Here is a 25,595-nt window from a genome sequence, read left to right on the forward strand (position 1 = left end):
CGTCTCTGGAGGCTCAATCTGAAGGCTGCCCTGACCCAGGATAACACCTCCGGGTGCCACCTGGTGGTCCCACGTGAAGTTGTGTATTTAGGGAGTTGATTCTTGCAGATTATCAACCACTGAAGCTCAATTTTTAATTTAATTTAATTTGTATGGTTTTGGGGATCAGACTCAGAGCCTCAGAAAGCTAAGCAGACGCTCTACCACTGAACCGCACCCCAGCCCTGCAGCTCAAGTTTTAAAAGGCCAGTCTTCGCCTACCTGAAAAGGAGAGTAGGGCGTGTTCTCATTTCAAGATTGTCCCTGGGGCCAGGTTGGGTGGCACGAGGATCATGAGTTCAAAGACAGCCGCAGCAGTTTAGTGAGGTCTTAGGTAACTCAGTGAGATCTTATTAAAAAAAAAAAAAAAAAAAAAAAAAGGTGACATGTGGGGCTTGGGATGTGGCTCAATGGTTAAGTGCCCCTAAGTTCAATCCCTGGTATCATAAAATAAACAAACAAATAAATAAAATTTTTCCATGGCCTGTGGGGACTGGGAGTGAAGGTATTGTCTCTCTCTCCTCCAAGTTCACCAGTGTCACAGATACAAGATCATCCTCCACAAAGCCCTGATCCTAACCACAGACCCCTCCCGCCCAGAGTGCAGGACCAGACGCGTGGTTTCCAGTCTCAGATGGATGAACTACCTGGACCAAAGTTGAGCTGTCAGGGCTGTGCCTGAGCGTCCCTGTCTTCATTTCCCTGTCTCGTTCTCCAGTCATGAGGATGAAATAGTGATTGGCTTGGAAAGGAACCGCTCATGGTGCAGACGGAGACAGCAGTGTGCACAGCTTTAGAAAACCATGCAGGACCGGGCGGCTTGGGAGGCTGAGGCAAGAGGATCCAAGTTCAAAGCCAGCCTCAGCAATTTAGTGAGACACTAAGTAACTCAATGAGGTCCTGTATCTAAATAAAATTCAAAAATAGACCTGGGGATGTGGCTCAGTGGTCTAGTGTCCCTGAGTTTAATTCCTGGTACAAAAAAAAAAAAGGGAGAGGAAGAAAAAAAAGAAAACCATGCAGGAAGTTCAAAGCCTTGGTGGCCCCCGTTTCCTCTCTACTCATGGCTGAAAGTACCTCTTTCTTTTGGGTGGACATGACTCATTGAGGACTTTGTCAAAGACCATCTACTCACACCATAGCAGAGCCAGCACACAGGTGGTCACTCCTTCTGGTTGATGACCTGTATTTTCCTTTAATATGACGATCTGTCTATGACATCTGCACTACCTCCCAACTCCAGGGTGAGAACATTTGGGAAAGAACTCCAGCCATAGTCTCAAGATGGTTTGGTTCCCAGCTGGCTTCTTCCTTGGCTTATAATTCCCATCATGGCTTCTCAAAGTGAAACCATCGGAGATGGTGAGCTCTGTTAGAGAACAACAGTGGAATATCGCCCGTTCACAAATGACATTTTCCTTTGATCTTTAATGATGTGCCCAAGTCCCTGATAATGAAAGCACAGTTGATTCAAATATTAACAACAGGACCATGACCAAAACACTAAATTAAAATATCTAAGACAGGTCGGTGCCCAGAAGCCAAAACAATTTTAATCAGATTCAATTGGAAGACATTTTTTTAAAAATTCTTGCACTATTTGTTCCTTTGGTTAAGCATGAAATCATTCTCTGTAATTATCCAAAAATCCAACCCTACAGCATCAACAGGACTGTAGGAGCGTGATTCACAGGCAGTAGGGTTTACAGGCACATAGATAAACAAGGTGTTTTCATTCAGATTCCTGATTCTGTGCTCCAAGAGTAGATTAATCCATAAGGGCTCCCTACGAGTGTGTCATGGATTCCTCCCTCAAGGAGTTTACAATTCAACGCAAGAGACAGAAACCCATGAACTCAAAACAATGAGAGACGTGGAATTAATTTACTAATGCCCTTCTTGGTACCAGGCCTTGTCTGTGATATTTTACATTCCTGAGGGTAAATACATAATTATCTGTATTTCACAGATCTGAAATCTGAGGTACAGAGTGTGGTATCTTATTTTGTTTTAGCAAGAGAGATGTTTCCCGCTTGTAAACTAATATACTAGATTGCTGATTTTACAGCTCAGCCTGATGATTTGGGGTACTGTACTCACCACGGAAAGTTGAAGCCATTCTGAGTGTATTTGACCAAACAAGATCCTAGACCTGGAAGATTAAGGATTAGCTGGGCCTAAATATCTTGGTAGCATCACCAAGAGTCTACAGGGTAGCTGGCCTGGTCTGAGGCCTTTTGACTTTCTACATTGCTTACTTCCCCTTCAATTTGAAATACCTATAACAATGACGTAATAATCTCAGAAAAAGAAATTCCTTGTATGCACAAAAGTAGAGTATTAAAAAGTAGAAAGCAGATAGCTAAGGGCTTCTAACAAGGAAAAGCAGGAGCTAAATATGTCCTTTTTGTCTACCTGGGAGACTGTCAGAAGACTGATTTTCCCATGATTCATATGCAGTCATGAGCCACTTAGTGACATGTTGATCAACGACAGATCACATGTACAACAGTGGTCCCGTAAGATGCTCTCACCTAGTACATCGCAGCCATCTCAGTTTGTGCAAGTCTATCCTATAATACTCACACAACAGCAAAAATGACCAACACATTCCTCAGAACCTCTCCTTGCCCTTAAGAGACATGTGACTGTTTTTTGATTTGGGGGTAGAAGGCAGGGGAGTAAGGAAACCATTCCAGTTTCCTTTCCCTGCTGTCTCCCTTGAACCATGGCCTAGGGCAGGAGTCTCCAGTTGGTCAGGTGTCCTTTGGCTCATCTTTTTTTTTTTTTGGTTTGGTACTGGGGATTGAACTCAGGGGCACTTGTCTACTGAGCCACATCCCCAGCCCTATTTTGTATTTTATTTAGAGTCAGGGTCTCACTGAGTTGCTTAGCACCTCGCTTTTGCTGAGGCTGGCTTTGAACTCCCAATCCTCCTGCCTCATCCTCCCAAACCACTGGGATTCCAGGCTCGCACCAACATGCCCAGCTCCTTTGGCGCATCTTGAATCCTGGCCTGAGCCATCTCCAGCTGACATGCCTCTGTCACTCCCCCCATGGCCCATGGAGATTTCCCAGGAGACGTTGTAGCGCCAAAAGCTGCCACTCACCTGTCTCCTGGCTTCATGGCCACTCTGTTCACCTTGCACTCTAAACAACAATCTTCTTTTTACTGAAATTACTAGATATTTCTTTCTGAGAAGAAAAAAAATATGGCCGGCAAAAGAAAATTTGTCAAATTGTTGACATGTTAGATACCTATGTTTTAAAATTTTATTATACTTCTAGGTAACTCTTAAACAAAGAACATGTCAAATAACACACTTTTAAACAGATTATTTTTAAAAAATAATTTTTAAACGGAAAATAACATATGTTTATTAGTTCTTCTTAGTTCTACATGATACAATCCATTTTGATAAAATTATACAAGCATGGAATAAATCTCATTCTAATTAGAACCTATTATTAACAAATAAAAGCATCTTTATTATTATTATTATTAATTTATTTTATTATTATTTATTATTATTGTTAACAAATCAAAAGCACCTTAATGACTTTTTTTTTTTTTTTTTTTTTTTTTTTTTTTTTTTTTTGTCCAAATGGAAGAGTCTTTATTTAGCCAGCTGGCTGGTGACTGCCCCTGGCAGAACCCATAACTGTCTCTACAAGGAACAGCCCCGGGCCTAAGCATTTTAGGATATTTAAAGGCAAAAACCACATCTGGGTTGACATAGCTGCAAGCAAGCAGGTACAAAAGTTGAATTGGGCAGTTAGCAAGACCATGCAATGGGTACATTAGTATTCCTCACAGGACTTTACAGGTTGGCGTGGCAGCAAACAAGCAGAGGGAAGGGGGTCAAAATGACCCTAGATCAAACTGTACAAGTTAGAGAATGGTTATTAACATCTAGACAAGGCAGCAAACAAGCAGAGGGAAGGGGGTCAAAATGACCCTGGTTCAAACTGTACAAGTTAGAGAATGGTTACTAACATCTAGACAATCAATCTCTGACAAGGAACATTGCCCAAGAAATATGGAAAACAAAGAGAAGAATTTTACATTGTATAAGATTTGCTATTTTGTGTTTCCAAGTATGCTATGCTAGGTAACTATTAATGGGTACGGAGGTGGGGCTTTCCCACGGGAGAAGCATTTCTTACATGATATGGAGTGTCGGGGTAAAATGGAGTCTATTTGGTCATTGCCCACATACCCTGGCCCATAAAAATCACCAGAATATCTACATGAATAAAAGGAGGCTAGAAGAAAGTATATAGGGTTTGTCTAGGTAAAGGTATAAAAACAACAATACACACATCTGCTTATATTAACAAAAGAAAGAATGGAAAACAAACCATAACTATTATTGTTAATTGCTACATATTAAGAAGATGAAGGAAATGATGTGGAAAATGCAAAAACAGGTAGATTTCTATGAATACATCTTTTTTTTATTTGTTCTTTTTAGTTATACAAGACAGTAGTATGTATTTTGACATATCATATATACATGGAGTATGACTTCCCATTCTTGTGGTTGTACATGATGTGGAGTTACACTGGTCGTGTATTCATATATGAACTTAGGAAAGTTATGTAAAGCTAAATGAAGCTTCCATCCTTGACTTGAAGATAAATGAGCAACTAGTGCATACGAACTATTTTACTGTGTGTCTCACACTTTGGATCCTTTCCCTCAAAGTCATTTCACGGTCACCCTCTCCACAAGTTCTATTGCTATTCCTACGTTATAGATGAAGAAACAATGGCTTATGGAAGATAAATAACAAAATTATCAGCTTATAGGAACTAGTTCAATCCAGGACTGGGCTTATATCCCAATTACACATGTAGCACTTCTTAAAGGTTGGCATAATCCTTATATACTACGTGAAACACTTATTCACATCTTCATTGGAAAACAGAGACACACAAGATATTGTTTTGTTTTGTTGTTTTGTGGTGCTGGAGATTGAACCCAGGGCTCCGAGCTTACTAGGCTAAGGTTCTACCTCTCAGCTACTCTCCTGCCCCTCAAACTGTATTTTTGAAAGGGGATTCATCCTGTGTGGAGTTCAGGCTGTTGCTATTTACCTCCCCTCTGCTGGACAAAAAATAATAATAATAATAATAAAGGACCCTTTAGTAAGTGTATTAACCATACTGTGGATGGTAGTAGAGGTTTACAATGTGGATAGTGAGGACCTCGAGGAAAAATCTACTTTTCCTGGCACAGGGAAGACCCCTAGCTTGAGAACTGGCTTCTCATCCATTCCAAGCAAATCCTGCCCTATATGAGGCGACCCACAGCCATGCCACACTGCCAGAGAACTTGTGGGAAAACTGACCCATGGCAGCTATCCAGCTCTTAGATGTGAAGCATGATCAAGATCCATCACCAGCCAGATGAGGGGAGCCAGCAGTCTTAAAGAGAAAGACAAAGGTAAATCAACTGACTCTAGGGGAACCAAGTGTGATTCATAAAACAGATGAGGACCAAAAATAATAACTTTAGAGAGTTTGACAGTGTAGTACATCTATGTGCAAAAAACTAAGTGCTATACAAAAGGCACAGAAAATAAGAATAATCTTAGATTTTAAAAAATAATTGCCAGAAAAAAAAAACTGTCCAAATTAAGAAATTAAATAGGACTAAACATAAGTGTTTTTTTAAAATCCCCCAGAGTATAAGGACCCAAAACAAACACAAAATTTTATTTTTAATTAAAGGAGAAGGAAAGAAACATTGAGGCCCAATGAGTGAGATTTAGTAGTATCTGTCCGGTCTCTGAGCCCTGCCCTGACAAGTATCAGTGGGGAGGAAACCACCCAAGATATGAAAAAAGAGACTTTTCCAGAGCCCAGCTTCACGTGGCTTTGGGTTTAAAAGACCCATTGAGTATCCACCACAATAAAGGAGAAAGAACCCAAACCAAAGTACAACTCATACCAACATTTTCAGAAAGAAGGTATTATTGAATCATTCAGAGACAAAAATTAGTCACTTGCAAAGTAAAAGAATCAAATGCTCTTCAATCCTAATACGAGCAATGCTGAATGCAGGAAGGGACAATGCCTTCCAATTTCCAAGGGAGAGTGTGCTCAGTCAGCCTCAATGCCACAGCCAGTTAAAACACTAGTCCATGGCAAGGTGGGAAAAAGATTTTTTTCAGTGATCCAAAAACCTACAGCTTCCCTCCTCTGAACCCTTTCTTAGCAAACAATTTAAAGGCATCGCCTAATGCCTGTAATCCCGCAGCTCAGGAGGCTGAGACAGGAGGATTGTGAGTTCAAAGCCTCAGCAAGGCAAGGCGCTAAGCAACTCAGTGAGACCCTGTCTCTAAATAAAATATAAAATAGGGCTGGGGATGTGGCTCAGTGGTCGAGTGCCCCTGAGTTCAACCCCTGGTACCAGAAAATAATCATAATCATAATCATAATCATAATGGCATTGGGTGTAAGCAAAACAAAAGGAAATCCAGCGGGAAGATAACACAGGGTTTAGGAACAAGTGAGTCCAGGGGATCCATGAGGAGCAGTGCTACTTGGAGGCTGTGCTGCTACCCAGTGGGCAGACCAGCCCCGGAGCAGAGGCAGGGACTGCGGGAGGGACAGCCTTGGGGAGAAAGACCATCTGCAGAGGGAAGGCACAATTGGAAACTCTACATAAAGGCACATTATGCAGGGGAGAGGGGCAACCTGAGGAAAACACTGAGAGCTACGCCAGACAGTTGTGGATCACATGTGAAATAAAGTGGAATGTGTCAGCTGTCAGCATCAAAGCTGGGATGAGTTGTAAGAAAATGGACCTCATTTGACCTTGGAGCTGGGCATGTGCTCCTTGTACAAATGGCTCCTTTAGAACCAGCAGGTCAAACGGGTCTGGAAGATAAAATGCCAACAGATAATCTGTCCAAAAACCGAACAATTATCACATTGTTATAAAAGTGTACGTACCTTTAATGGGTGTCAAATACTTGTTAATTTCTAAAAAAAAAAAATCATAGAAGATCTGGTTGTGGATGGACAGAATGTAAATGTTAATGCCCTTAACTAGGTAAGAGCATGCTGCTGGCAGACTAGACGGGAAGGGGAGAGAGGGTGTGGATCTGGAATGTCTCCCAAAGGCTCAGGTGTTGGAGGCTTGGTGTCTCCAGTGCAGGAATACTCAGAGGTGGGGTTTGAAGGAAGTGATTGGATCTCCGGGGTTCGTATCTCATCAGTGGATTGATCCATTGGTAGGTTCACAATTGAATGAACTATCGGAAGGTGGTGGAAATCTAGCTGGAGGAAGTGGGTCACTGGGGCATGCTTAACCCCTTCCCCCCTCTCTCTGCTTCTCCACCACAATAGGGTGAACAACTTTGCCCTCACCCCCACCCTTCCTGGTGGGATATTCTGTCTCACCCAGGCCATAATCTGAAACCTCTGCCACTGAACACAGGTGATAAGGAGAAGGGGTACTGATTGTGTATCAGATAGAATCGAGATGAAGGGATACTGTCCGTATTTGATGGACTATGATACAGACGTTTATCTTTGATAGTTAAAATGGTACTCAAATGATTTAAAAAATAATCAGTGACCAGTCATTCAGAGGAAAACAGTGAGGTAGCAGAGAGCCCTTCCTACGGTGAGGCCAACAGCCAGTGTCCAAAGTGAAGAAATGAGATGTAAGTAGTCATCCTGCATTACGGGAATACCATCAGCAAAGCCCAGCGGTGGGGAGAGCAGTTGTCTCTGACATGATGGAGGTGAGGGTAAGAGACGAGATAAAAACAAAAAGAAAAAAAATGCATTAAAAATAGAGAAAGGATGGGGGTAGGAAGGACAATAGAATGAATCATATATGATCCTATGATCACATATGATTACAAAATATGCCTACAAAACCGGTGTAGTCGTTCATCATATACAACCAGAAGAATGAGTAGTTATACTCCATTTATGTATGACGTGTCAGAAAACATTCTATTGTCATGTATAACTAATTAGAACAAAATAAACAATAAAATAAATTTAAAAAAAAAACAGAAAGGGGGCAGGGATTGTGGCTCAGCGGTAAAGAGTGCTCACCTAGCACGGGAGGGGACGGGTTAGATCCTCAGCACCACATAAAAATAAAGGCATTGTGTTGTGTCCATCTACACCTAAAAAATAAACGTTTTTTTAAAAAAATAAATTTTGTTTTAAAAATTTAAAAACCAGAAAGGATTAAACTATAAACTGTAATTGAAAACTTGCCAGCAATTGAGGAAGATTTCTGTGTCCCTTTTTACACACATAAACACTTGCACATTCACACACTTGCACACACACACACGCTTTTATCCACCTTCTCTTATCTGCTCACTCTTATTAGTTTTCACTTCCTCCTGACTTCAGCTTGCCAGGCCCCCTTCCCTGGTGCACCAAGCAGACAGGGAAGAGGTGAGACAGTGCATACAGAGTTCATGAGGACCTTCCTGTCACGGTGAGCCTGCAGTAAGGAAAGAGCAGACCCGGAGGGAGGCAGGGAATAGCTAGAGAACCTGGGTGGGGTCCAGGCTGTAGGGGGGGCTGTCCCCGGGGGCCGAGGCCTTTGGAGAGGAATAGACCACCAACGACCATGCAGGAAGGAGCCAGGCTAGACAGACTTCCCCTCTTACCTCTCCTGTTCAAGAGCCATGGGGCCAGCCTCCCAGTCAAGTGGAGAGGGGCCCAGGAGATTTGAAGGGATATGAGAGTATCCAGCCCATCCCAGAGCCTTGGCTTCCCCTAAACATCCCTCTGTGATCTCCCTCTCCGCAGTGGTTTTAGTCTCTTGTGGTTCCTAGTTCAGATTTCCAGCCGAGTGATTGGTCGGGCAAGAGGTTAGCCTCCATGGGTCAGCTGCCTGCTGTCATCAACTATATAGGACATGGTGGGGGAGGAGGGGCATGGAAGTGAATTTCAAAACACCCTGCTTCACTTGCTGGCTGGTCCAGTACACACGCAAATAACACATAAACTAAGCAGTTGTGGTTATAATATTGTGATTGGTTTGTCTCAGGGCTCAAATGATAACAGGGCCATCTGCTGAGTACCTTCAACCATCCAGGTGTGGTGATGTCACTCTGACACACATAGCTACCCCGTACACAGGCTGGTCTGTGTCCATAAGTTCCTGATGAGAGAGTCCTGCAGCAGAGATTAATCTGTGAGCCAGAGGATGAGCCAGAGGGATAGAAGAGGGAAGCTGGATTTCACCCAGGCCATCAATCGGTCTGAATGACATCCCTGCCTCAACTCAGAGAAAGAAAATATGTGGTGCTGAGGATCGAACCCAGAGCCTCCCACTTGCTGGGTGATCACTCTACCGCTGAGCCACAACCCCAGCCCAACATCATCTTTTTTAAGGGCTTATTTGCGGGGAGAAATCCCTTCTCCATACCAGTGTTTCCAAGAGTAATACTACAGCAACATTATAGTTATCCAAAATATTATCATTAAGGGAAACTGAGTTAAGGTTATATGGATCTCACTATTTTCTTATAATTTTGTGTGAATTTACACTTATCTCAAAATAAAGTTAAATCAATATACTTAAAATATTTAAGTAAAAACAAACAAAAACATATGCTTAAAATTTGTTAAGAGGTCCAACAGCTCAGGAGGCTGAGGCAGGAGGATGGCAAGTTCAAAGCCAGTCTCAATAGCTTAGTGAGGCTCTAAGCAACTTAGCGGGATCCTGTCTAAAAATAAAAAGGGCTAGGGATGTGGCTCAGTGGTTAAGCACCCCTGGGTTTAATCCTTGGTACCAAAACAAAAAGCTTGTCAAGAAGGTAGACTTTACATATTCTTACCATACCCACACAAGATAATAATGATAAAAGGTAGAGAGTGGCATGGGGGGGGGAGGGTTGGGAGGCGTAGGTTGATGGTCTTGGTGGTGGAGCTGGCTTCACTATTTATCTCAGTGCTCATTGTGATCCGAATTCCTATGGCTCTCTACATGTCAATTATACCCCAATAAAGTGTTTTTTTTTTTTTTAAGTTAAGCAAATAGAATAGCAGAGCATCAACTACCGCTCATTCATCTACTTAGCAAATATCTACTGGACACCTCCTGCTTGCCAGGTACTGTAATAGGGACAGCAGAGACTAACACACATAAAACCCTGCCTGCGGGAGTCGGCAGTCTAATGGGCGTTGGCTTGTCCAAGGCTTCATTCAGTCAGGTTGCTCAAAACTCAAGTTATTACATAAATGTTTATTATAGAAATGATAATGACAAAGCACCTACTTCCCACTTCCCCAAATACAGCTGGTTAGATTTTCCTGGGCTGCTTGACAAGACTCAGTGTTTGTGAATACCAAGTTTTGTCCTAAATGACATATAAATGAGTCAGTCTTTCTCTCCCTTCTAGTGTCTCTTGGTATCCATCAGGGATTGCTTCCAAACTCCCTTTGGAAAGCAGAATCTACAGATGCCCAAGTCCCTTTTATAAAATGACATAGTAATTGCATATAACCCATGTACATCCTTCCAAATATTTAACTCATCTGAAGATTGCTTCTAATATCTAATGTGATGTAAATACTATATAAATAGTTACTATAGTATATTGTTTAGAGAAAAAAAATGACAATTTGAAAAGTCTTAACAGGTTCAGTTCAGATGCACTGTCTTTTTTCCTGACCATTTCCTATCTTGGTTGGCTGAATCACAGATGTGAAACCCACCAAATATGTCCATCTGTACCTGCCAAATTTAAGCAAGTTCTCTAATTAGCACATGCTGGAAAAATCTAACTCACTTCTCTTTTGCACTCTTGCTTCCTCCAGGCTACAGGGCGTGTCCAAGGAGGAAGCTTGTGGACGCAATTAGATGCCACAGAGATGATGGCCATGTAATTGATGAATGGCAAATCGTAACCAGAACACCCAAAGAAAAACCTTTCCTCCGGACCATTTCAGCAGCCTGGAGATTCACAGGTATTGAGGAAGAAGATGCAGCTAGTAGACAGAAAACGCAAGCCACCTGAGCGCTGAGGGGCACCCTTGCAGCCATTTCTGTGCAGGCTCCAAGTTTCTCTCCACCATGTCCTGTAACAGCACATCCATGGAGACCTGCGAACACCTGCGGCTGAACGCGAGCAACGCGTCCGATGCCGAGGCCACCCCGCTGTCCGCCCCGCTCAGGATCTCGCTGGCCATCGTGATGATGCTGATGATTGTGGTTGGATGCCTGGGGAACACCGTGGTCTGCGTCATCGTGTATCAGAGGCCTGCCATGCGCTCCGCCATCAACCTGTTGCTGGCCACTCTGGCCTTCTCGGATATCATGCTGTCTTTATGCTGCATGCCCTTTACCGCTGTCACCCTCATCACCGTCCACTGGCACTTTGGGGACCATTTTTGCCGGCTCTCTGCGACGCTCTACTGGTTTTTTGTCCTGGAGGGCGTGGCCATCCTGCTCATCATTAGCGTGGACCGCTTTCTCATCATCGTCCAGCGGCAGGACAAGCTGAACCCACGCAGGGCCAAGGTGATCATCGCGGTCTCCTGGGTGCTGTCTTTCTGCATCTCGGTCCCCTCGTTCACGGGCTGGACGTTCGTGGAGGTGCCCGCGCGAGCTCCGCAGTGTGTGCTGGGCTACACCGAGTTCCCCGCCGACCGCGCCTACGTGGTGACGCTGGTGGTGGCCGTGTTTTTCGCGCCCTTCGGCGTCATGCTGTGCTCCTACCTGTGCATCCTCAACACGGTGCGGAAGAATGCTGTCCGTGTCCACAACCAGTCCGACAGCCTGGACCTGCGGCAGCTGACCAGGGCTGGACTGCGGCGGCTCCAGCGGCAACAACAGGTCAGCGTGGACTTGAGCTTCAAAACCAAGGCCTTCACCACCATCCTGATCCTCTTCGTGGGCTTCTCCTTCTGCTGGCTGCCGCACTCGGTCTACAGCCTCCTCTCGGTGTTCAGCCGGCGTTTTTACTACAGCCCGTCCTTCTACACCACCAGCACCTGCATCCTGTGGCTCAGTTACCTCAAGTCCGTCTTTAACCCCATCGTGTACTGCTGGAGAATCAAAAAATTCCGGGAGGCCTGCTTAGAGTTGCTACCCCAAACTTTCCAAATCCTTCCCAAAGTGCCTGAGAGGATCCAAAGGAGAATCCAGCCTAGCAGAGTCTACGTGTTCAATGAAAACCAGTCTGCAGTGTAGCACAGCCGGGCGGAGCCAGGACCCGCACAGGTTCGGTCCGAGACCCAGTTCCCCTTCCTGGTATTTCAGTCCTCCTCCTTAGGCTGGTGACCATTTAAGCACAAAGGCACTCATTTGTTGCCAGATGAGCTGCAGCTCCCAGATTTCAAATTTCAGCAAGGCGAGTTCTCTTTGTTTCTCATGGTTGAAGAATCATACGTGGTTCTGGTGGGAAGGGTGAGGTAGTCAAGGCAAATGGGGAGTGGGTGGGGGGAGTGTGGGAGTTGGGCAGGAAGTGAGAAGAGAAGGGGGGCAGCAGAGGGAGCCAGGCAGGAGGAGGATCTGTCTGGGAGCTCAATTCTGCTGTTTGAGCCCCCTGGACCCTGCCTAAGAGCAACACCATCATGCCAGATGGTGGGTGGCCTGAGAAGCCCCTAGGGGTCATTCCATGCATTACCATTCACTCCACTGAGGCCGGTGTTCTTCAGGGTTAGTTGCCTTTGTGGGTGTAGGGGACCACAGGAGGCTCTTTGCCTTGTTCAGGTGTGCAGTTTTGACCATGCCACATCATCCTTTCCAGAAAGAAATCGAAAAACACTGGGATGCAAAGGAAACCATGCAGTCTTTTGAGTTTCCTGGTATGACATGGAGGTTCTCAGCTCAGAGGATGCTCTTGGGCAGTTCTGTTGAAAGGAGACGCCCACCTGGGCACGCATGCCCACCTCCCCACCACACCTGGTCTGCCTGGTCACCCTCACCTCCTCCCTTCTCCCTCATGGTCTCCCTTTGTTTTCATCCTTCCCAGTGCTGGAAAAAAAAAAAAAATGCCTGTAATCCATCCATGGAGCAAGTGTTTGTACTGACTTGCTTTCAGAATCTGGGGGCTTTGTTTACATGTTTCCCCTGGACACTCCAGGGCTCCAGAGCCTTTGGGAGGCTCCAGATGCATTCTAAAGCTAGAACTGTTACAGAATAAACAAACCCAACAAACTGGGCATCCCCCTTGACCTCTGTTCCTCCTACCTCATTCACATCCACTGCTGCTGTCAGACCCACCTGCCAGGGCTGGATCTGGGAGTCTCGAGGGGATCTTTCTTGCACTGTATACTTGGCCACTATGCCCACAGGCCCCCATCACCACAAGGAGCTTCCAGTGTGGAGAGGGGAATTCCCTGAGTTCAGGGACAGCATGGGGTCCATTGGGCTCTCTTGAGTGCATCAGATCTGAAGACAGTGAGGAATTTAAGGAGAAGTTCAGAAAGTCTGATTCCAGATCTTACTATCAGGGACTAGTCAGGTGACCTTGTTCATCTCACCTCCTTCTATAAGCCTCGGTTTCCCCATTTTCCAAGTGAAGATGTGGGTCTAGATGACCTCAAACTCTTGGATTCTAAAATGGGTGTTTTTAAACCCACAACCCCAGGTCTCCTGCATTCACTTATTCAACCATGCAATGAGCATTTATTAAGTGCCTACTGGATGTGAGGCACTATGGGGGAGCTAGTAATGAATGAGGCATGGGCCATAGCCAAAAGCAGTGATCTGATTGACCTCAGGAGCGTAGTGACTCAGCCTAAGAACAGACACTTCATTTTTGCTTCATTTATTTCTTTCCAAGTTGAATTCAGAGTCCAGCTTCCTATTCCCGCATTCTCCTATGTTAGTGGTGACAGAGGGCAGGGAAAGAAGGGGAATGAAGAGGAAAATAAAACTTACATTAATCTCAGCCCAGGGGAGGGTTTGTCAAGAAAATAATTGACACCTATTCCAACCACCCAAGATGGCGGGAGAGAGATACAGGCAATGGGCTTGTGGATACGTAAGCATGGTTGCATCCATCCTGTGTTCCCAGTGCCCCCAACAAGGGCAGGGTTTGCCTTCAGCTCCCAAGGGATAGGATTTTCGTGGCTAAGAGCACAGCTAGTCCACCAAGGGGACCAAGCCTATAGGTAAATAAATCCTATCTGGTGGATTTTTCAAGAGAATTTTCTTCAGGAGCCTTGAGCAAAAGAGAAATGACAAAACTGAATGAATGAAGGTACCAAAATTTATATCAATCCACACTATATGATGTATGTTGAAAGTAATATTTATGTTTCAAAGTAATAATTTTGTATATATTTTAAATAAAGCATTATTGCTCTTTCGGTGTATAAGACCATGTTCTTACCAAAATTTGCACCAAGACCATGAGTAGTAAGCCCAGGATCCAATGCCCAATACCCATTTATCAGTCTGTTCAGGCTGCTCTAGCAAAACACCTTTGACTGGGTAATTTATCAACTAGAGAAATTTATTTTTTACAGTTTTGGAAGCTGGAAGCCAAATTTTGGAAGCCAAAATTAAGGCAGCAGCATATTTGGTGTCTGGTGAGGGCTTGCCCTCTGGTTCATAGATGGGATCTTGTTGTATCTTCACATGGCAGAAGGGGAAGAATATCTCCCTCAAGTCCCTCCTATGAGGACACTAGTCCCATTGGAGGGTGGAGCCCTCACACTTAATCACCTTCCCAGGGCCCCGTCTCTTAGGACCATCTCGATGGTGACTAGATTGTGACATATGAGCATTCTGGCTCTTGCAATTCTTAAGGAAAGAAAAAAAAAAAAAAAGGATTCCAAGAAGTCTAGAGCCTTCTGGGAACAGTAAAGAAGGATGTCACATAAGATGACAACCCGAGACTACTGGAGCCACAGGAGGCACAAAGAGGTGCTCATACCCCTTTTATCTTTATCAAGACCCTGCTGAATCAGACTTCAGTCAGTCTTAATACTCACTTGCAGTTGGCCACAGTACTCTCTGGACTTCCTGAATCTTTACTGAACTTTGATTTCCTAAGATAACTGGTCTCCTTGACAGAGGCTGTCAGGACAAGATCTACTTCACTGTTTCAATTATTCACTTATTTTTCTTCTTTGTTTTATCCTGTGGTTCACACTGACCCTGGGACCTGTGTCAAGTCAGAGAAGCTTCACACCTAAATTGTTTCTGAGAGGCTTTGAGGGAGAGAGAAACCTGCCAACTACAATAATAATAAGTAATTCCCCATCCTCAGTAGTGCCCTGTAGAGGTCCTGGAACCGTCTCCACAGATATCAAAATCTGGAGATGCTCAGTCCCTTACGTAAAATGATGTGCACACCCCCCTCCAAACTTTAAATCTTCTCTAGGTGGCTTATAATACCAAGACAAGGTAAATGCTCGGTAAACCATCACTACACTGTGTTTTTCAGAGAATAAAGACAAGAGGGGAAGCTCTGTACCTGTTCAGTACACAGGAATTTCTTTTTCTGAATATTTCCCCTTTGTGGTTGGTTGAACCCGTGGATACAGAACCTGAGAGCGAGAGGAACCAACTGGGAATCTCAGAAGTGTTACCCTGATTGCGACAACCCCTGCAAATCTGCCACCTTTTCATCTTGATTCATGGTCTTTACCGGCAGGGTGAAATAAAAGCAAAGTTTCCCTAGACAGCCAAGATGGACCCAGAAGTCTAGATCCAGCCCTGCTTTGCTATTCTGAGCCCAGGCTGTGCCTCCCCCTACACAGCTCGCAGTGCTACTCTAGGTAGCGTAGTCTCAATGCCATCTGCTCCCTTTGTCAGGCAGTCCCTGGCCAGCCTCCCTGGGCCCTAGCCCTGCCGTTGTGGGGGAGCCCAGCGCTCAGGTCTTAGGTCCCGGGGAAACGGATGTGGAGGAAACAAATGCTCTGAAGGGACAACGGAACCCTAGGGCTGCTTCTCTCTGTGTGACTCGGGCCAGTGGGCACCCCACCTTCCTGGTCTTTGAAATGGTAGGAACCCCAGACAGGGGCCAGAGTGGAGAATCAACACAGGCTGGAGGCGTAGCTCCCGGGCACAGTGCTTGCTTAGCACGTGCAAGGCACTGGGTTTGATCCTCAGTACTGCAGGGGAAAAGAAAAGGGAAAATAAGTGAAATAATGTGCGGTCCATAGTAGATGCTGAAATTCGCAGGCGGTAATTTCTCCAGGTGTACTACCCACCTGCTTCATAGTCCAGGTTTTTCTTTTTGAAGGGATAAGGGTGAAAGCGTCTGTATCAGAAACAGGCTGTTGAGTTCTTCTGAAGTGGGGGGCGGGGGAGACAAAGCAAATTATTCTGTGGTTAGGGTGTCCTCTGACTCAATTCAGCTCTGACACTGTCGACCTGGAGGCAATGTCAGATCCCGCAGGTTAAGTGCTTCCTCCACAGGACTGAGCTGACTTCAGATGTCAGTGCCAAGTAATAGGTTGTCACCTGAAGAGCTATAAATTGGAGATCCCCGTGACTCCCTCCTTGGGTTTGATTAATTTGCCAGATCTCACAGTACTCGGCGAAACACTTCACTTTCGTTCACCCATTTATTTTAAAGAATATTACAAAGAATACAGATGAGCAGCCAGATGGGAGAGATGCGGAGGGCAGGACACGTGGGAAGGAGCTTCTGTGCCCTCTCCAGAAGGGCCAGCCTGCAGGATTGGGTGGGCTCCCTGGGATGAAGGAGGCCATATGCACCCGTCCTTTGGGTTTTTATGGAGGCTTCGTTGGATGCATGATGGCTGACAACACTGGTCACTGGTGACCAGTCTCCCCTCTCCAGAGGTGAAAGGTCTGGCTGGAAGTCTTAACCCTGAAATCATGGCCATGGTCTTTCTGGTGACCAGTGCTCCTGAAGCTGCCCAGAGGGCCCAGATGCAAGTCATCTCATTAGGTACAGAAATCCCCCTCCATGCTTTTACTTTTATAATTCTGTCAAAATGGATCCTACCCTCATGCGTAACTAAAAAGAGCCAACTGGAAAAGCCCTCTTGTTGCTCTGGCAGTTCCCAGAGTTTTAGGAACTCTGTGTCTGGAACCAAGGATAGAGACCAAGTTTAGATTTGTTATGTCACAATATCACAGTCCCTTTCCTCAACCTCAGGTGGCCTGAGGATTTCACAGCGTCCAGTTGACAAGAACACAACATCTACTGAAGCCAGGATCGTGGACTGGACTTTTAATGGTTTAGATATGAGGTGTCCCCCAAAAGCTCGTGTGTGAGACAATGCGAGGAAGTTCAGAGATGAAATGGTTGGGTTATGAGAGCTTTAACTGAATCAGTACATTAATCCCCTCATAGAGGATAAACTAAGTGGCGAATGTAGGCAGGTAGGGTGTCACTGGAGGAGGTGGGTCCCTGGGGCATACCTTTGGGGTATGCATATTTTGCCTTGGTGAGTAGGTTTCTCTCTGCTTCCTGGGACTATGCCCTGAGGTGCCTTCCTCTGCCACACCCTTCGGCCATGATGTTCTGCCTCACCTCCAGCCCAGAGCAATGGAGCTGGCCATCTATGAATTGAGACTTCCAAAACCATAAGCACCCAAACTTACTTTTCCTTCTCTAATTGTTCTTTGGATCACAGCAGTGAAAAGGTGACTAAAACAAAGGGCAAAATTTTGCTCAACATCTGTAACTGCCCCAAGTCACTCCATGCAAAATGCTCTTGAACTATGAGCAGGCCCCACAGGGCTGATGAGATGAATGGGTGGAGGGAAGACTGCCCCCCCAGTCCCACGCCTGCCCCTACCTGCGCTTCTTAAGGCTGCTCTGAGGTCCACAGGGAGGCAGGAGGGAGATTTCAGGGGTGGTCGCTGAGGGCGTAAAAGCATGACAAAGTGAACCAAACACACAATGATTCTGAACAAAAACAGACACAGTGCAGGTCCAGGGCAGCTGGCCAGGTTCTCTGCTGCTTGTGGTTGTCCGGGACTTGGGCTCCTTTCATCTGGTTTCCTGCTATCCCCGGGGCATGGTCTTCACAGTCGGTTTAGACCTTAGCCACCTCTGCATTCCAGCGCAGGAGGGCACAGGCATGAAGAAGCCTGTGCAGAAAAAAATCACCACATGCTCCTGGTCATTTTTGGTCACATGACCTAGCTGCAAAAGAGCCTGGGAACTGGAGACCCGGTCGGGCTGTCATGGACCCCGTTAGTTTCTCATCCTGGAAGAAGAGAAGGATCCGGTGGGCTCCCAGCGAAGTCTGGCCACACAGCATGTGATTTAAAAAACCAGAGAGGCCGGGCACAGTGGTGCACACCTGTCATCCCAGTGGCTCAGGAGGCCGAGGCAGGAGGATCGTGAGTTCAAAGCCAGCCTCAGCAAAAGCAAGGCGCTAAGCAACTCAGTGAGACCCTGTCTGTAAATAAAATGCAAAATAGGGCTGGGGATGTGGCTCAGTGGTTAAGAGCCCCTGAGTTCGATCCCAGTGCCCCCAAATAAATAAGAGGACCTGGAACATATACAAATCCTGAAGTCCGAAGTACTGATTCACAACTGATCCTTTATTCATACTTCAATAAGTCTATCTCGATCTCCTCAAACAAAGATAGCTGCCTCCCTTTTATCCCTGGCCTATGTCTGTGGTGAGGATAAACTTTTGCCCCATGAACTCTTTCAGACACAAAAGATGGAAGACATGAAAACCAAACTGTTCGAAAATTTGCAGACACCAGGGGATGAACTTTACAAAATCAGAAGAAAAATTACTATTAAAAGAACAAGAATCCTAGTGATTCAGGAGGCTGAGGCAGGAGAATCGTGAGTTCAAAGCCAGCCTCAGCAATGGCAAGGTGCTAAGCAACTCAGTGAGACCCTGTTTCCAAATAAAATACAAAAAATAGGGCTGGGGATGTGGCTCAGTGGTTGGGGGCCCCTGAGTTCAATACCCGGTATCCACCTCCCCTCCCAAGAAAACAGTAAGCAAACAACACAGGTCAACTTTGCCCAAGAATTTGCTTATGTTAAAGGAAAGCGTAATTTCAAAGTCTCAGCTACTGAACAGTGGAGACTGGTTGCCCATGGCAGCATGGAATGGGGCACAGGTCAAACCATGGTGATTTAAATATTTAAGAAAAGGGAGGGCTTGGGGGCCCTTGCTGGAAGGTTAGCATCTGGATTCTATATGAATGAAAAGATGTTTGAAAGCAAGAGCATCGGGCATGAGCCACACTCTGGGCAGGTATCCCAGGTTACTTTTGCAGAGAGTTCAGATTGCCTCCTGCTCTCTGCCCTTCATCCCGGAGGGGTCAAGAACAAGGTGTTTGGGAACAGGAGAGGTGACAGAGATTGCCATGGTCCAAGAAGGATCAAGGGGGGAGCTGCAACATGTATTCTTCCTCATTGTTCTGGAAGGAATGGGAAGGGCTTATCTGTGTGTAAGAAGAGCTTAGCTGCTACTAGACCTTGACCTTCTGCATTCACAAATCTGAGGGTCCAGATGTGCAAGTCCAGCCCCTGGAGGTGCTTAGGTAAACGTCTGAAGCTCCCCATGGTCCAGTTCATAAGAATAAATTATTTGCTCTGGATCTCCATGTTCTGTGCTGTGGCCTCTGACACCTGCTGGCCTTTTGCCAATCACTCCAGTCGCAGAAAAACCAACCAAACTCATTTAGAATTTTTAAAAAGAAAGACTTGCTGCTCCTTATGCATGGTCCTTCAGGGGAATAAATTTCCCATTTCCTCCCTCGTTGAAATGCTGAGGCCATAGTCTCTGATTTCAGGATTTTGTGGCGGAGTCGGGAAGCCTTTGAATGCTGTGTTAAATATACCATGAAGAGAGGAGCAGAAGGACATTGTGAAACACAGTCAAGACCGAACCTATAAAAATGCATAAGGAAAAGTGGAAATCTTAATTTGCCCTCCAGCGTGAACAGAAACAAGGAGAAACTACCTGGAAATTGAGGCTCCTTCCACCCAAAGCCTCTGTATTATCACTGGGATTTCATGGGTCTCTAGGGACGCAGCCAGTCTAAGTTACTAGAAAGAAGCTCCCAGGCAGGGACCCTGGGGACTCTCAGCAGAATGCCGCCTCTTGAGATCTGCACAGTAGCCATGAGCATGAGTTTCTCTCCAGACAGCACTGGGGTGGGGAGGGGGAGGGGGAACCAAACAATGCAAAACCAGACTTGGATATGACGAAGCCCTTCACCTGATAGGAGATGACATTAACTTATTAAAGTGTAGGCTTCAGATTCTGAAGAAGAATGGCATGTTTGCCATGCTGATGAATAAATGTTCCCTACTTTTAAAAATAGTTTTTAAAAATGATGTTGGTTTTTCTTCAATTATAAAAGTAATTTGCCCCGTGTAGAAATAAAAACAACCAATTCACTTCTTAGAATTTTTTGAAACACAAAAGCATAAAGAATGTGATTTTTTTCAAATATTTTAGAATTGTATATAAAAATGTATAGGTTCTTCTGCAAAATTCACACCCTACTGTGCCACTGATCCTTCTGGGGCCTGGCTTTTATTTCTGTTTTGTTTTGTGTTCACATTTTGAAGTGGCTCCTGGTGACTGTAGTTTTCTATTGTGTGGATGCCATGAGATCCAAAATAAGTGCTACTTACTTTGCATATTCCGAGGGGGTTTTCCTGCTTTTCACTCTACTTTTAAAAGACACTATAACGAATATCCTTGACATAAATCTCCCTGCCTCCCTACTGATCGTTTTACTAAAATTAGCTTCTAAAAAACAGAATTGGTGGACAGGACCATAAAATTGCTTTTTCAGATCATTCATCTCAAACTTTCCTCCCACCCGCTGTGCTTGAGAATAACCAGAATCTTGGAAAATCCTGTGGGTGGGTCACGAAGTGCTTCCCAGGAGCCCCGACACCCTCCACCAACAGGCTTAGAACTAGGAGTTAGGAAGCAGGTCATCGGGTAGTAGGCAGGGTGAGCAGGCAGCCATGCTGAGTGAGGAGGCATTTTCAAAGAGCTTTGCATTTTGGCCAATTAATATACATTCACTAACTATCTATAGAAATATATGAGAGAAAATGACCACAGGGATTTTGTTCTTCTCTGGAAACCAGTTTGGACTAAAAAGACTACCTGTGACAAACTCAGGACAATTTGAGTCATTCAGACTGAAGAAATCCCTTGAATACAGCAAGCTGGCTGGTTGGCCGGCTGGACCTAGGAAGTTTCTAGACTATCTTAACTCCTGTGTCTCACCCTGTACCATTTCTTTGGAATGAACTGCATTCTTCCAGATTTATGTGTTGAATTGGGAGGCGATGAGGTCATGAGGGTGCAGCATCCCCATGATGGATTAGATCTTTCTGCCATATAAGGACACAGCAAGAAAATGGCCAGCTGCAAGCCAGAAGAAGAGTCCTTACCCATATCTTGATGTTGGGCTTCCAGCTTTCGTAACTATGAGAAATCGACACTTGTGTGTAAGCCACCTGGTCTGTGGTGTTTTGGTACAATAGCCCGAGCTGACCAAGGCAATTCCCCTTATGCTACCTTTCCTACCTTGAAGTGAGAAGTATATTAAAGTCTTTTCCTATTCTCTGTCCTGAGAACAGAGAGGAATACAGTTGTGACCATCCCAGGAGCCTAATAAAAAAGATGTATTAATGTGTCTTTTTTTTTCTCTATTTCTTACACTTTGATCAATAAGTCAATTTCTAGAGATAGCCAACAGGGTGCCCATGAGCACACTTCTCAAACCAACCAGTCTGAAGTCCAGGAGCCACCCACCTCCTCTTTTATGCTCCTACATTCTGGGCCACAATGACCTGCCTTCCTCACTACAGGGCCAGGTACCAGACAGCCAGTCTCTTTGCCCCAGAGCATGTCAAAATTATTCAGATTAGCCAATCCTAAATCTACCTGCGCTGCCTCCCTTGTTCCTCCCTGTAGACACCACAACAGAGCCTCCTGTCTGTGTCGTCATGTCCCGCCCCCCCCCACCATCTCCCGACTGGCCCTGGCATGTTCCTATGTGGCCCCGCATGGCATCCTTTTGGGAGCTGTACCAGTTGACATCACCGTACCTCAACGTTTCTATTAAACACTTTATTTTTTAAAAAGCATTCTCCAAACCAGCTGACTGACTAAACCATTTCGCACTTTGTCTTTTTGTCCCTATCCTGTGCCATTGAAAACTTTGACTCTAAAAAGACCAAGATGAACAGGCAAAAAACCAGATGGAAATGTTGGCAGTGGTTCCCTCGGTGGGCTTGTTGGTCTTTCCACAGCACAAATACTCGTTTGTTCTTCTGCTCGGAACCAGGAGAAGGCTTGACCCTGCACCCCATCTATCCCCTCTCTGTGCACCCTCAGCCTTTGTCCTGCTCTGTTCCAATTATCTCCATGTTGAGCACCTGCCAGGCCAAGACCCAAGATTTCTTCTTGACCATTTTATCTGCACATATCCAGGCCTGGCACATACTTTTGAAATGAATAAATGCCTGAATGTATGAATAAAGGAGTACATGAAAAAAAAAAAAAAGGGAAAGACTGTTTCCTTCACATGAAATGCAATTCTTGGTGAGCCCTCTAGTCCCCCTTTGCGGCAAGGCCATTCCTAACCCTGCAGTGGCAGGATGTGATCATGAGCTTGGAGTAAGTCAGCCCGGCTTCGACTCTGCTCCAGAGGGCCTGTAGCTGCTCGTGGGTGCAGAGAGGTCCTTCCATCTTCTTGCCCACGTATGTGGTGGCTAATTTTATGTGTCAACATGACTGGGTCACGGAGTGCCCAGATTAAACCTTCTTTCTGGATATTTCCCTGATATCATTTCCAAATGAGATTAGCATTTGAATTGGTGGCCTCAGTGGAATAGATGACCATCCCCTAGGTGAGTGGGCATCATCCAATCATTGAGGGCCTGAAATGAATAAAAGGCAAACAAAATAAAAATCCACTCCCTTTAAAAAAAGATTTGTCTCAGCCAGTGCCTCGGCTGAGACATCTCCTCTCATCTGTCCTCAAGCTGGGATTTACCATCAGCTCCCCTGCTTCTCCAGTCTTTGGACTCAGACCAGATTGAAGCACCGGCTTTCCTGGATATCCTTTTTTTTTTTTTTGTACCAGGGATTGAACTCAGGGGCATGCAACCACTGAGCCCCATCCCCAGCCCTATTTTGTATTTTATTTAGAGACAGGGTCTCACTGAATTGCTTAGTGCCTTATTGTTGCCGTGGATGGCTTTGAACTCACGAGCCTCCTGCTTCAACCTCCTGAGCTGCTGGGATTACAGGCATGCACCACTGTGCTCGGCTTGGATATCCATCTTGCCTATGGCAAATCATGGGGCATCTTGTCCTCCAAAATTATGTAAGGCAATTCCTCATAATCTCTTTCTCTCTTACATATATATTCTCATTCTCTCTCTCTCTCTCTCTCTCTCTCTCTCTCTCTCTCTCTCTCTCCCCCCCCCCCCCGCCTCCCTATTACCCTATTAGTTCTCTTTCTCCGGAGAACCCTGGCATGGCCACTCTGGGCTGGGAACAGATGACCAGCTCTGTCCATTGCTTCAGAAGCAGCTCATTTTCTAGTCTTTGTATAAACACAGAAATATCTGAAAGTTATAGCAATAGGTGCAAATGAGTCACAAACAGACATTGGCATCACCCCAGTCTGCTTTCAAAGTTCAGTTGTGTGAAATCACAGTGACAGGGCAGAGATAATGATCGGTTCACAGGACACTCTCGCATGCAGGGTGCCAGGACAGCCAGCCCTCCCTCCTTAACTAGGTAATCTTTTTTTTTTTTTTTTTTTTACTTTTCTTTGTTCTTCTTAGTCGTACATGACAGTAGAGTGTGTTTTGACAGGTTGTACGTACATGGAGTATGACTTCCCATTCCTGTGGTGGACTGAGTTGAGGTCCCCTTTTCCTTTCTAGGGATCTCCTTGGACCACACTGGGTGACAAGGAGATCATGGAATGAGACTCTGGATTTGCAGACACATGGGACACCTCCCTGGCAATGCCGAGCAGGACCCCCTGTGCTGGGTGTCGCTGTGTCCGCCCCTAAGATCCCCAGATGCTCTAGGACAGCATTTGATACCACAGGCTGACACCAGACCCACTACCTGGACCTGACTTCCTTTGCTGGGAACAACGTTAGTACCTGAAGGGCACTTGGGTAGTACCTAGCTCCCCGCCCATCTATGACTCCCCAGGTCTCCTGCTGCCAGGGCCACAGTCAAGCATGTCAGAGCCCAAAGGACTCGGGTTCCCCAGCATCTTACTGCTCAAGCCCCACAGCTCGTCCTGTTGTGTGCGTTGCTTTCCAATCCCTTCTTGCCACGTGATCTCATTTAACTAATTTACGACTCCAGACAGCAGACTAAATTATAGCGATTTGTTTCCTTTCCCTGGTTGCAAACTGAAGAAAAGCAGGCTTCATTAATTCAAGTGCTTATCTTCGACCAGTGTGTTAACAAGCTTTTAAATGCTGCTCCAGCCACTGAGCTTTTTGGAGGAGGTGAAAGGGCTTCTGGTCCATATGGTCTAGATTCTTGTACATTTTCATTTCAAACGCTAAGGTTGACAGAGCTGTTAAGAGCAAATGGGGTGTTAGTTAATATCTAATTACTCCTAACACAAGTCACAGCTCATTTAACTGAGGCAGACGCCAGTCTCTGCTTCCACCGACGGACACATTTAGGACATCAATTTACACTCTGTCTCTCAGCCACTTGCCTGTCTCTTGCCTGTGTAACAGTCTCACCATCCAGTGGGACTCCAGAGCCGCTTTCTTGCCAGTCATGCTTAGACACCTAAAGTCCCCCATGCCACTCTCTTATTCCCTGATATGCTAGTGGACGTCGGGATCTCAGGAACAAAAGACTGTCAAAAGATGCTGCTTCATGGTTTTCCAAAAGCAGCCACACTCAGGTTTGAATATAGTAAACCCTGGGCTGGTTTATGGTTGCATCTTGGTTTTCAGAAAAGCACCAGGCTGGGGAATCTGCTGGCAGGAGCTGATTTTCTGGCATGGTTCCCAAACTCCAAGAAAATCACCACAAAACAAGGCCCGTTTCTTCCATTTGAAATACAATGATTCATGGCACCTCGCCTGGACCCACTCATGTTTGGGATGGCCTGGCCACCAGCAGAGGCAGAATGGGGTTAGAATAATCGAGATGGAAACTATGTTACATATCCTTTCTGCAGAAGGGTACCTGGAATGAAAGAAGAATAAAAGAAAGGGCTGAGCTCAAAGATCTGCCATGAGCAAAATACTAGAGGAGGAGAATTTAAAAGGTGAGATTTGATTATATTCCTTGAATATGTTCAGGGATAGAAATGCAAAGGGGCCCTGCTTATTGAGGAGCATTCAGCTAAAAGGGGAAGTGAGTAGAAGTTACTGGAAATCTCCCCAGTGAGTGCGAGAATCCTCAGAGAAGGCTAGAGGTGTCCAGCAGCACCCTAAGAACATGCAGGAGATAAATTCAAAGGTGGTCCAGGAGGAACAGAACTCCAGGGGCAGCTGCTACAAGTCCTTCTGTGAGGGGCAGATGGCGAGGTTCTAGAACTCCTTAGAATAGGAACAGTGTGCGTGGAAACCATCACTTCATCAAGAGAATTTTCATTTAAAAAAAAAAATTACAGAGA

General features: G+C 45.4%; 1 protein-coding gene across 1 annotated transcript; it reads left to right on the plus strand.

Moving 5' to 3' along the window:
* The first annotated feature begins 11,108 nt into the window (after positions 1-11,108).
* Gpr45 (G protein-coupled receptor 45) lies at positions 11,109-12,227 on the plus strand. The gene has a single exon (XM_076833967.1). It carries the CDS (start codon positions 11,109-11,111, stop codon positions 12,225-12,227), a length of 1,119 nt encoding a protein of 372 aa, XP_076690082.1.
* The last annotated feature ends 13,368 nt before the right edge of the window (positions 12,228-25,595 follow it).

Source organism: Callospermophilus lateralis, chromosome 14, assembly GCF_048772815.1.
Source record: "Callospermophilus lateralis isolate mCalLat2 chromosome 14, mCalLat2.hap1, whole genome shotgun sequence".
Classification (NCBI taxonomy): domain Eukaryota; kingdom Metazoa; phylum Chordata; class Mammalia; order Rodentia; family Sciuridae; genus Callospermophilus; species Callospermophilus lateralis.